Genomic DNA, 12865 nt, shown 5'->3' with positions numbered 1-12865 from the left:
TCTTGAATAGTGTGCCAAATAAGTACATTAAAGTTATCAACGCTATGTACCAGAATTATACTGCTGCGGTTATGGTAGGAAATGAGGTTAGTTGGTGGTTTCGTACTGAATCATGAGTTAAGCAGGGTTGAGTTCTATCCCCATTTCTATGGATCATTTTGATGGACTTTGTCCTAATGAGCAAATACAAAGGCTATGGGAGAGCAAGAAATCAAATGGGGAAGTAAAATTCTCCTAGACTTAGATTATGCTGATGATTTGAGATCCTAGACGATAATGTAAGCAAAATAAATGTATTTTTGGAGGTTTTGCGAGTATATAGTCAAACAAGTCAAACAAGGGATTTCAGAATTAATATTAAGAAAACTTAAGTTGGTAAAACTGGGAATAAATGATGTTGAAGAGGTAATGCTAGGTAACGAGAATATTGATCAAGTGGACTGCTTCACTTACTTAGGTAGTATTGTTAGTAAATACGGTTGGTATAGTAAGATATTAAAAGTAGAGTAGCCAAAGGTCAGGGTGTTTTTTTACAGTAGAAAAAGTTTGGAAGAGTAGGAAGAAAACTCAGTAAACCAAGATTAGAATATTGGAAGCTACAGTAAAGACAATAGGCAAACATGGTTCTGAAGCGTGGGTTCTCCGAAAGACGGAGGAGGATTATATTGGTGTTTTTCAGAGAAATTTTCTACGGATTGTTTTTGGTACCTGCCTCATTGACCTAATTTCAAATAGTAAGCTGTTCGAAAAATATGTTTCAATCCCACCTCATTGGACTATAGCGAGAAGAGGTTGAGACGATTAGGATAAGTTCTGCGGATGAAGTATGATAGATTGTCAAAGATCATACGTGTCGGCCAACCATCAAGGGCCAAGTGAAAAGCAGGCAGTCAGGGAAGGGGTGGGAGGAGGTCGTAAGGAAAGATTCAAGGGAAATTCGAACATCATGGGGTTGCAAAGAGGGAGGCGTTGAATAGACTGGGATGGGGGAGGAGCGTGCGTAGCTGTGTTGGGCTTAGATGGCTTGGTGCTGTATCGGTTGTTAGTAATAGTAGTAGTAGAATCTTGGGATGTTATCGAAATGTCAGTGGCACTCCTATCACATCTGCAAACGGAACAAAAGCGCAAGCCCTAAAAAAAGAAATAAACTGTTTTGTCAGTTCGTTAATGTCGGCTCACTTATGGTGTCCATTTTCAAAGAAAATAAAATATAGATTCTCAAATGAGGAAGACATTTTCTAGTCAGCTTGTGTTCATGAAATGTTGAACAAGCTTGGTTTTGAAATGGGGTAATGTCCCATGTCTTGTGTGCTAAACACATACGATTTCTACCATCCACCAGCAAATTACATTGGATAAACTTAAATGTAAATTAAAAAGATCTAAAACAAAGAGTTCGTCGTAAACAATAAAGAAGAAGAGACTGAATAGAAAGTGGAATTGATTACCTAGTGATATACAATAGTGACAACGAAAACTAGGATTAGGCCTACTTTCTCATGCAATTCCATTTTCATTCATTTTTTGTCGCCTGCTTCTGCAGCTCAATAGAAGTAATGTGCGTCTGAACATGGCATGCTGATTCTGAAATGCTAAAAAAACTCGTTGTTTTTCCTATAAATTTTGCTTTATATTTGAGAAAAATTCGCTGATGATGAATATATTTGCGATCGGGTAGAAGAGATTGTATTGAGTATAGTGACCTCTGAATAACCTATGCTTCCAAAATAATAACTCTAAAGTGTAATAAACCTGACCCACAATAACTGACGTTTTCCAGTGGCGGAAAAGCTCTTCAAAGATTGTAAAGATATAGATGCTCATCAGCAAGACACGTACCTTATTTTGGAACTACTGCACCGGGCCAACGATTATTCTAAAATCTGTTCATAAATGTCGCACTTGCGCGCCCATGGACAGAGCGTGTTCACTTATGAGCTCATAAAAAGTGCAGGTCAAATTGGTATGCAGCCCCTCTCACTGTTCTGATCAATCTTTTGTTTAAGGAAAACCCTTGAAGTGGCTTAAAATTCTACTGAAATAACAGGAATTGCATTTTCAGAAACTAAAGCAAATGAAAAGAAGATTGAAACTGAAAAGTTAAGTAAAACAGTTTTTTTCTGCATTAATACAAGTTCATACCTGTATAGAAAATATGCTTGACTTTCACCCTCTGCAAAAACCTGTGATTTATGCAATCGTCTTAGCCTAAGGAATAAAAAGAAGGTAGACATAATGACTCATAAATAACTTCCCAGGCTTTATTTTTGGCCATGGATTCATTTCTGAAAGTGTCGTTCACCTAACTCAACTGCTTTCCAAGATTGCTATCACAAGCCGATGTGGGCGATTTGCACTTTGGTGTGTAGGCTTAACGTCTTTGCAGGGTTTAATAAATCCTAGAGTAGATGTTGAAAAAGTTTGTTTTTGCCGCGGCTTCTCCATCACCTTACTGCATGCTCACTTTTTGATTTCGAAGAAGATTGGTTGCGCCAAACAGCTTTTGACTTATTTTGTTAAATCCGGATTTCCACTCTCCACGTTTCCAATCGTTAATTTGCCTTTTCCTTGTATCTATTTGCCTTTTTCTTCAATGGTTGTTGGAAATGTTGGAAAGGTGACTGGAGGACAGGGGGAAGCGCTGGAGGAGCGCTACAAATCATGCAAATAGCCCATTCGTCGTTGTTACGCTATAGAGGAAAGGTAGAAATATCGTTTCTTGTTGACAAAAGTTGACTTTGCATGTTTTGAGGGTACAAAGTGGAAGCTTGACTTTTGAAACATTCCTCCTCCTCCCTAGTTTTGCACCCCCTCCCAATTTGAACTTGTCTCTCCACTTTGGTCACAAAGGGATGATTAAAGGGTTTTTGAATAGTTAAATTTATTGATTGAATATCGTTTTTGCAGAATGACTCTCCTAAACAAACACACCAAGTACTGACTCCACAAATGGTGTTTAGACTCACCAGAGTCTAAACGCCAATTCAAATTTCAAACGCAAACGTAGATCTTGATGCCACCTTAATGTGCATAGTCACGCACTACCGTATTAGTCATAAAAATTAAAGTAAAGTAGTAAACTAAAATTAAAGTAAAAATTAAAGTAAAATTTAAAGTTAGTCAGTAAAAGTTAGTCAGCACAGGAAGAGATAACAGAGATTATACCGGCTCAGCAGTTGTATCTTTTGCACTCAAATTATTTAATTGGAAGTTTTTATTTCCTTAGTACTTTTTCTATCACCTTTTCGTAAAAGAGTGCAAAGAAGAGGGATTTTAATTAAAAATTTGCAAAAAAAAGGTGTGATTTCCGTCCGTGGAGGGGAAGAGGGCAATTAGGTAAAAAAAGAGTGTAAAAAATAAGAAAGTGTGGAAGTTGGCAATCCTGATTGACATCAATGTCAGCGATCATTGCTATTACAAGCTCCAGGAGCATTGTTAGAGTAACAAATGAGGAAAGCTTTTAGATTTAAAGCCATGCTATCGTTGTACGAATGAATACGGGATTTACTGGAATGGGAGAATGAAGTGAGAGAATGGAGGGATTGGGCTAACCATTTGATGACTGCCCGTATCTTTTAATAAAAATTTCGCTGGAATCTTAAAAAAATCCACTGATGGTGAATGTACTCGTGGCTGGAAGAACAGATTGTAACGAAGCAGCACCTTCTACCTAATCTTACACAGAGAAGTAAATTTGACGCTTCCAAAATATTCTGCTTCCAATTCTAATAAACATTCCCCACCATATCTGAAGTTTTCCCGTAGCGGAAAAAACAAATGGATTTCAAAGGCATAGGTGCTCATCAGCTAGTCACATAGATTATTTTGGGTCTACCGTACCAGGCTAATGATTAGTTCAAAATGCATTCATTAGTTTCGAACTTGCAAGTCTCTGGATAGGAGGAGCCCACTCAAGGAAAGTTTGAAGGATTGCCTGAGAAGATTTTGCAATCGCTTAATCTTTTAAACGAAGTTTTTGGCAATTTCAGACGGTTTTCTCTCTGTAAAAAAATACCTTGATACTCCTCTGCCCCTGAAATTTTTGTAATTGACACTGGTGTTTCTGATCACAGGTGCTACTAGTTTCAGGAACGTTGTTAGAGTGAGAAACGTAGGAAAGCTTTAGATTTAAAGTCCTATAGTGTTTTGTATGAATGAATTGGGCATTTGATGGAATATTAAAATGGAAGGATTAAATGAGAGGATAAGAAATTGACAAATGAGCAATTAGACTAACCATGGAATGACTTCCTGTTGAGTGGTTTATTTTAAGTAATTTGTTCTGAGAATGTTTTGTTTCTTCTGATCCGTCTCTTAATCAGTTTTGCTTTCCTTTCTAGTGATTGAATGTTTTTCCTTTGATTCACGGAAAAAAGAAGGAAGAAACTTGTTACAAAAAGAAAATACTCAAAAGTTGTATAAGAATCTAGAAGTTGTACTATTTTTTAAGGCTTCATCACCTTTTTCTTTTAATAGGAAGGTAGACTTTGAACAATTTTTATTTAAATGGATGATTGTTAATTCTAAGAAAACTTGAATTAAATTTGCAATTTTTCTGTTAAGTAATGAAATACGGATGCCAATGAGTGCCATTCTCTCTTTTACATCCGAAGGGAATAATATACCAGACGCTTTGTTGGTCATTGATAAATTTTCGGAAGCACTGCAGATTTCATCGGTAAGTCTTTTTACCTCGTTTTTCAATAAGCTATATATTCTATAAAAAAAAGACTTATTCTTAACTATATAAATAAAACAGGAACCAGTGGAGCTCCCTTAATTAGATATAAAAGACGATTGGACTGGGTCTTGTGACTTCTTAGTTTTACTGAGTCTTGTAGCTCTACTTTCTTTTGATATAAATCTAGACAGAAGATGGTTAATTTTGGCTAAATGACGGTGAAATGGTGTAGTAATCGACTGACGTCACTATAGGACTATTCTAGCCTTTCATTCAGGGAATTTTAGTTGCAATGGTAAGTCACGTCATGAAGGACGGCTTTCAGCCCTACTTTCTTTTGACATAAGGCCTGACAAAAGACGGCGAGTTTTGGCAAAGGGATGGTCAAATGGCGAGTGACCCAGTGACGTAAATATAGGGCTGTTACGATATTTCATCCGGAAAATCTCAGTTACCACGGTAAGCTGCTTTATGATATACGTCTTGTAGCTCTACTTTGTTTGACATAAGCCCTGAGAGAAGATAGTGAATTTTGGCAAAGCGAACGCAAAATGGTGAAGGTAACCTAGTGACGCTACTATAAGCAACATGTAGGCTGGAAGGGGGGCTCTACTCCTTCTCTCTCAGTATTGGGAGATCTCTAATGTTACCAGAGTGACCTGGCGGTATCTCAGGGGGTCATGAACCGCCTCGGATCTCTAGGTGTCCCGTTTCTGGCTATTTTCACAACCGTCAGGGTTCTGACAAGTGTATTTCCTCGTGATATTAAAGCTCCAGACTATTTAGCGCCAGGAACTATAAGCATTAAACTGCCAATTCTCTTTCTTTCCCTTGGGGAAAGATCTTTTGCTTAGTCAGAAGTCTCTTCGTATACCAAACTACACTTATTTCAACCTCTCTCTAGGTTTCAGATCCTATCTAGGCTAATTAAAGAGTCAAATGAATAAAATAAAACATATCCTACTATTCACTTTAAATTCATCACAAGAACTGAAACACAAAAACTCTTACAATTAATCGAGACACTTTGAGACGCACCTTCGCGCGTGCCCCTCTGGACCTCTGATTGAATGACTGAGCCGAAATTGAAATTACCCAGTATTGTTTGGAGATTGATTAAACATTGAAGACAAAATAAGCTAAATTTACAAAGAGAACATTTTTATAGTATAGAGCCAAAGGTTCCAACTCCTCCCTCCTAAGAGAAATGACCGCCACCACGCCATTGGTCAGAGCGTAAAAATACAAAACATATAACACCAACTTCAAAATCACTAAACTTATTTATCTTCTCATCTTCTTTTGTACCTCTCCACTGCAGATACACGTTTGCTTATAAATACATGACTATACCATCCCCTTGGCTTAGTTCCATTGCCATTCGTTATATCTTTCAAACCAGTCAAAGCTATTGTTTGTAAAACTCGCTTCATAGTTTGGGATTTCTGAGAAGTGAGAATCCACGAGATTTGTGGAACTTAATCGTGCTGAGCACGATTAAATTTAAAGAAAATTGGTCATTCTTACCAAATTTACATTTAGGAGAAGTGTAAAATCAGGTCCGGGCACTTTTGGTGATGCCAGTCATCAAGAAAAATTAGCTCAACCAGCCTCCTCATCTCCATCGGTGGAAACAACACCACATCTCAATTAAAACTTGAATTGCCCATTGGCATAACTTGAAATCATGTATGGTCGAAAATACAAAGGCCAGTCAAAACGATAGGGGTTCACGATGAAGTACAAATCTGAGCAGACCATGAATCACTTTTTTCTGGGTCCCATCCCCTAAGACAGTTGTATGAAGAACAAACGGCAATATCAACTGAAGACTAGAAAGGCAAGGCCTCAATAAAGGAATCACAACTTGCCCACCAGTTGTGCGTTGAGGAAAATGGCAGTCTTTTACGGCTTCCCGCAGGGGATCTTCTCCAAGGGATTCCTCTCCCTCATAAAACATCAAAACTTCTAGTTGATCAGACTAGTCTCAGATTTCTTTTCAAATTTCTTCAATCCAACCCCAAAATTCAGTACCTCCCAATCTTTCTTTGACCCGTTCTAGTCCTTTCAATTTTATTTTATGATTATTTGTAGTTTTTTTTTATATGTCATGGGCCTTCTCCTCCCTCCTAAGCTTTTTCGTCTTACTGTAGTTTTGCAATTTTTCCTCTGTGTCTGTTACCACTTTCCCCCATCCCCCTGAGCTCTTTATCTTTTAGTAATTTTGTAATTCTCCTATTTTTTGTTTTCCGCCCTTGCAGACTAAATTCGTAAATTTAGTCTGTTTTCTCATTTCTTTTTTACTTTTCTCAACTTTGTCGATCGTGCAAAATTAATCATCATCAAATCTGAATTGAACTCGAATTTCCATCATCTTTGACTGCATTTCTTTATTGCAGTTCCGTTTGTTATTTCTTTTCTCCTTTTTATTTTTCTTTTCTTTTGTCGTAATAGGAATTAACTCGTCGCTAAACGAACATTGAATTCTTAAAGTGTAGTTTCGCTTTGCGTCTTTTTCCTCTCTTTTAGTTTAATTTTACTTTTACCGCAAAAACAATAGTTCGTAATCAAATTGGAATTGAATTCTGTCATTTGGTTTTTCATACTATACTGAAATTCTCTAACTTTAAAAGGAAAAGCATGTACGATCAATTTATTCTCATTTTTTTGGGTACAATTGGTGCTTCATTGTGGTATGTACTTGTCGTTAGTTTAAAGTTTGTTAGTTCAAAAAAGTTTGTTAATTAACAAACTTTAAAGTTTGTAAATTTCTAAACATTCTTCCGAAAAATCGCTTTACATGTCCTTATTTTCAACATTACATGACCTCTTCACTTTCGCATCCCATTTTTACGGATTACCAGCATTTCGAACCGGAGTATCAAGCGTTTCGTTTTTTAGACAAGGTGGCTTAGCCTCCCATTTTGTTTTATGGGTTCGTCCACCTCTTTGTGCCCCAGCGGGCTTTAATTATACCTATCGTGGTTCATCTAAATTCTTGGCGATCTCTCTCTTAATTTGCCTCTCTAGCTATTCTTTCAGCCTTCTCCTTACGTTCCCTGGGTATTCTTTCAGCATCCTCTTTCTGCTCTCTAGTCTCTTCTTTTTGCATTAAGAAATTCAGCATTTGCGTAAGATGTACTTTATTGCTTCTTTTGTGACCCCTTGCTAGACATTGAGCCCACACTACTCCTGCTACTCAGTTTATTTTGATTCTCTCTGTTGTCATATACTCTGAATTCATTTTCTGTGTCCATCCGTTCCATATTTCTTCGTTCCTTATGTGTACTATTTCTGATCGGCAACTCTCCTTCATTTTGCATGGCATCTGAAAGGTAAACTTGTCTTGTTTTTTGCATGTATTATAGCTTCCTTGCCTACTTCATACCCTCTCATTTTCAAGGGTTTACTCCTTCCCAATTTTATTATCTCTTAATTAATTGGTCAAACGTGGTGAGCCCGACACGCAAAAATTATGACACGCAGTTACAGTTGTGAATTATTAGTGCCGCGTAATGATATTCAACAATTCCTCAAACAGCCGGAATATCTAGACTTAATTAGAGAATAACAGCTGAATTCACAGCAAACAAATTTTACACCAGGGAAATATGTCTCCAAAAAGTGAAATAACAGGGAGTGGACGGGAAAAGTAAAGTGAACAAATGCGCCAATATTCTACTAATGGATTAGCTGGACTAAAACTCAAATAGGGAAAACTATCCTGCAAAACAGACAACGTATCCAACTTTCATACTGGTACTCCAAATGTTATCTCCACTCAGGCCGACTATCAAATAGAACAGGTGCCTCTCACCTTCCTTATCAAATGTGCGCACAGAACTGACAAATTTTCCGAAGTTTTCGTGTTCAATGATCTTATATAAATATAAGACTCTATATTCTTAATCTTATATAAATGTTAATTTATAAATATAGACATACATTTTTGACCTGCTGAATAATCAATCTTATAATTTGCTGAAGTTATCTCTTTTGTTATCTCTAAATCTGCTAATTCACTCAAATAATACTCCAGCTTTCACTTTCTCTTGTCCGTTCTTACAACCTATAATACTTTTAAATACGGAGAGACTCCCCCAGTATAAACTCAAAACTCAATTAATTCCACGTTATTTCTTTTTATCCTCAAAATTTTACAATTGACTATTGTAATTTGTCTAGCAAAAACGGCCGATTTTTGTAATTTTCTCTAATTTTTATATTTAATTAGGCTTGGCCTAAACCCCCTTTGTCGCCAGAGTAACCTGGCGATACACCTCTAGGGTCACCACGCGCCACGGATTTCCCCGCGTCCCGTCTTTGGCGTTTTCTACAACCGTCAGGGTTCTGACAAGTGTACTTCGCCAGTGGTATAAAAGTGCCAAACTATTTGGCTCCAGGCGCCATAAGCCAATTTTCTTCTTTTCCCTCGGGGAAAGATCTCTTGCCTAGTATAGGATTCTCTTCCTATACCAAGCTAATCTTATTTCAGCCTCGCTCTAGGCTTCCGACTCTACCTAGGTTAATTAAAGAGTCAAAGATATGAAATAAAACATATCTTGCTTTTCACTTCAAACTCATCACAAGAGCTGAACCAGAAACAATTACCCAGCATCCTTTGCAGATGTAAAAATGAATTGAATTAATTAGCGCTTGATTAATTAGGCTTGAATTGATTAGTGAATTTTTCAAGACGTTTTGTGATAATAAACTGCTCCAGAGTTTAGACATTGAAGATAAAATAAGTTAAATTTACAAAAAGTGCATTTTTATGATAAAACTTTACGAAAATTTCTTTTGATACGTATCTAAAGGAAGATCAGACTTAGAGTGCCTATCTAAAAAAGGTAAATAAACGTTTTTTCATTTCATTTTATTTTGTTTTACGTGTAGTTCTGGCACTATTTGCTTGTGGAAGCCATTTTGATAACAAAACTTTTTATTTTATCCAAGCTTTAACTCATTTTGAATGCAATGTATTCGACCGAAGAAAGGAATTTTTCACTTTGATCCAAAGAGAAGGGAGCTAAATACTATTTGAGATGAAGAAAACTAGAAAACAATTTGTTGCGAAAGCTAGCTACTGAATTTAATTTTGACTCCTGTTAGAATCCGGCTGGATTTTCAACCGACTGAGGTCGTCCCGCCGTAGAAAACTATGAGTTAACCTTAAGTGTACATTGCCTAACAGCAGTATTTTGAAATTTCTCATATGATTAAGTACGGAGATTTTTATTTTTTACCGGCGATAAAAGTCATAATTAATGTTTTTATAACCGAGGTCTATAATGCGCTATCTATTCAGTATATTGTTGACGTATCCTTAGGTCTTAGGGATATTGTAAGCAAAACCCCATAGTTTCTCTGTTTTTGGAGGTCTTGTAATTTCTCTATTTTTGGAGGTTGGGGTTATAACTAAGAGGATAGGTTATAATTAAGCATTTCTAGTCTATGCACTAAGTAATAAAGCTTAGTAAAAATAGATGAGCTCAGTTTCAAAGCTACATCTACATTTTTCTTAATTGGAGCCAGACCATACAATTTAGTAGTCACTTGTGGGCCTTCACTTGGTAACACAGAGTGAAAGGTCCTTCAGATGTAATTCATAGAAAATAATGAATATTTTCCAGAATTTTATATCAAGTGATCTTATAGATGGCTCTCCCTTCGACTTCTTACTGCTGAGCGAAGGTGCTTCCAAAGACAAAATCTGTAAATGTGTTTTTGAAAAAACAAAAGACAAACCAATAGTAGTAAAGAGGGCCACTAAAAATTAGAAAATGTAGAAATTACTCTAAGGAAGAAAGAGGATGCCACCACGTTTTTAAAACCTATATGTTGGATTTTAACCTTGCAAGCCCTTGAATTTCTAAAAGCTCTTTAAGTAGGAATTAGTTGAAACGCTTCGGCTATTCCTACGATCAAGGCCGTAGGTTAGTTAGTCTAAGGCCATAGGTAAGCTAGTCTAGTTTCAAACAGACCATGTTGTGTTTTTAGATTTACTCGGTTGAATTTTGTATCAGTTGAGCTCTACCGCGTTGGATTTAATAGAACTCGAGTTTTTCTTTGTCAAATTTTGTCATTTGATCGTGAATGGGCTAAGATCGTGTAATGGCTGATTTTCGCTTGGTTTTATGTTGCACTGATTGCTCATTGTTTGCAAATTATTGAATCCGTTAAATTTTGCAGGTAAAATTTCAAATCCATTTTGAAAAAAAAGACAAAAATTCAGTATTGTCAAAAGTAGAAAGTGCGGTAGAAAGGAAAGTTAGGAAACTTAAGACTCAGAAGTTGCGTTCCCCGTATTTTCTAAACATATTGATCCGACTCTATCCTTGCAAAGTCGTGAAATTTACGCATGCTCTTGAAGCCAGAACTGGCTTCAGTGTCCCTACTGTTCCTACGAATGAGGATTCCTTCTGAGTAAGGTCGCCACTTGTCTAAAAAAATCTTATAAAGTCAAGTTCAAATCATTTAGTTTTCACCTAAATCAAAGGAATTAGGTTTAACTTAGAAGCAAATCATTTTGTGTTTTTAGCGTTATTCGGTTGAAGTTCATGTCCGTTGAGTTTTACCGCGTTAGATCTGGCACGACTTGAGTATTATTTTTTTTTCGAATTTCGTCATTTTGTTCCTCTATGGGTGGAGGTTTTGCAGCAGCAGAATTTTGCTAGGCTTTATTGTGCTGAGTTTGTTGGTTTATAATTACATCGGTTGAATTTTTCTGGCAAAATTGTAAATCAATCATGAAAAAAAAACATTTTTTTTTTAATCTGTTGAAATATTTTGTGGCCTGTATAGCTTACCTACTCTATCTCTTATCTAGTCTTTTATTTATGTACTGCATATATAATTATTGATTTCACTGAAAATAATTTTGTTCTTTTAGAAGAAAAGTGAATGGGTCTTTCCTCCCTCATGGATTCATCTTTACGGTCGTCCAGCCCCAAAATCTTTGTTTGGGTAAAATTAGAGGAAATTGTGAGCAGTCCATATGCATCTTATTTTATACAATAGCATCTTTCTTATATGGCTTCATTATAAAGTTAAATAAATACTGCTTTTTATATTTATAACAGTTACTAGCCTGTTAATAATATTGTGTTTATTTGCCTGTTAATAGCTATGGCACTGTCATGCACGAGATTAGGCGTACACAGATATTACCTTCAAAATTAAAGACGCTATTTATGATATGACACACTCATTGCTAGGTCTTGCTACTGTCACAGCTAGGATCCGTTTTAATTGTGTAATAAGAGTAGTAAGGAATTTACTCTTAGGAAGCTTATGCGCAAAGCATGGTAGGAGATCCTGATTTGCCTTAATTCATACGTAAGATGGTTAGAATTTTTTGATGGGTTTTTCAATTTTTTGTAGCTCCCCTCCCCACAAAAATACCCCCTATTCCACGAAAATCCTGGGCATTTCCTTGCCTCTATGACATTGCCAGGATTGAAAAGTAGAGACTGAACATGATATTGTGAATACCATAGTGGCATATGTGTAGTTTAACGAGTCTTGTCTCTTTAAAATAATGGTAGTGTAGTTCATGCTAATTAAGAAGCTTTGAATACAAAAAGAAAGCGTAAAAAAAAAGAAAATTAATCATCTTGCTCCAATAATTTGAAAGTCGTTTTTTCACATATAGTAATGATTACTGGAGAGAAAAAAACCACCCTCCGGACTTTCGACGGTTATCAGCACCTGACGTTTACATAAAGCAAGTTTTTTCAAGCCTCAAAAGTAAGATGAAAATTTTGCTGGCAAATCTTCTTTCTAACTTTTTCTACGAGTGACGAAAGATATGTTTCGAAAAAGATTCTCAACATTTTCAGAACAAAATACTGGAAAACTCATAGAACCAATAGATGAAGCGTGTTTAGTTTATATGATGCTATGGATTTCAGTTTGCAAGAGTGTCACATAAAGCTCTTTGAATAACGACATGCGCATTACCCGTCCAATAAAGCAATACGATAATGCTGCTAATTCTCCTGTTAATATTGGCTCGAAATACGACAACCTTTTTAATATTGTGGAAAAGGAACTTAGTGAAAGTTTTCATCTAGATTTTCGCAGAATGTATAAAGTTTGCCTTAGAATGTTTAGCTTCTTTGCTGAAACTAAAAATCGATGATTTTGATTACGTGACTTGCAACCGAATTATGTGTAAGCGAA

At 36.3% G+C, this 12865-nt stretch overlaps 1 protein-coding gene across 1 annotated transcript in view; it reads left to right on the top strand.

Annotated features, from left to right (window-relative positions):
* Window positions 1–11751, top strand: part of LOC136035284 (proteasome assembly chaperone 2-like) — a 48194-nt gene extending 36443 nt beyond the window's left edge. The window contains exons 6-7 of the mRNA XM_065716967.1: window positions 4564–4678; window positions 11574–11751. Of these exons, the coding sequence (XP_065573039.1) occupies window positions 4564–4678; window positions 11574–11651 (193 nt within the window). The 3' untranslated portion in view covers window positions 11652–11751. The remainder of the gene's footprint in view (window positions 1–4563; window positions 4679–11573) is intronic.
* The last annotated feature ends 1114 nt before the right edge of the window (window positions 11752–12865 follow it).

This window comes from Artemia franciscana, chromosome 14 (assembly GCF_032884065.1).
Source record: "Artemia franciscana chromosome 14, ASM3288406v1, whole genome shotgun sequence".
Classification (NCBI taxonomy): domain Eukaryota; kingdom Metazoa; phylum Arthropoda; class Branchiopoda; order Anostraca; family Artemiidae; genus Artemia; species Artemia franciscana.
Note: the sequence above shows the minus strand (reverse complement) of the source record. Positions and strands in the feature narration are given on the sequence as shown.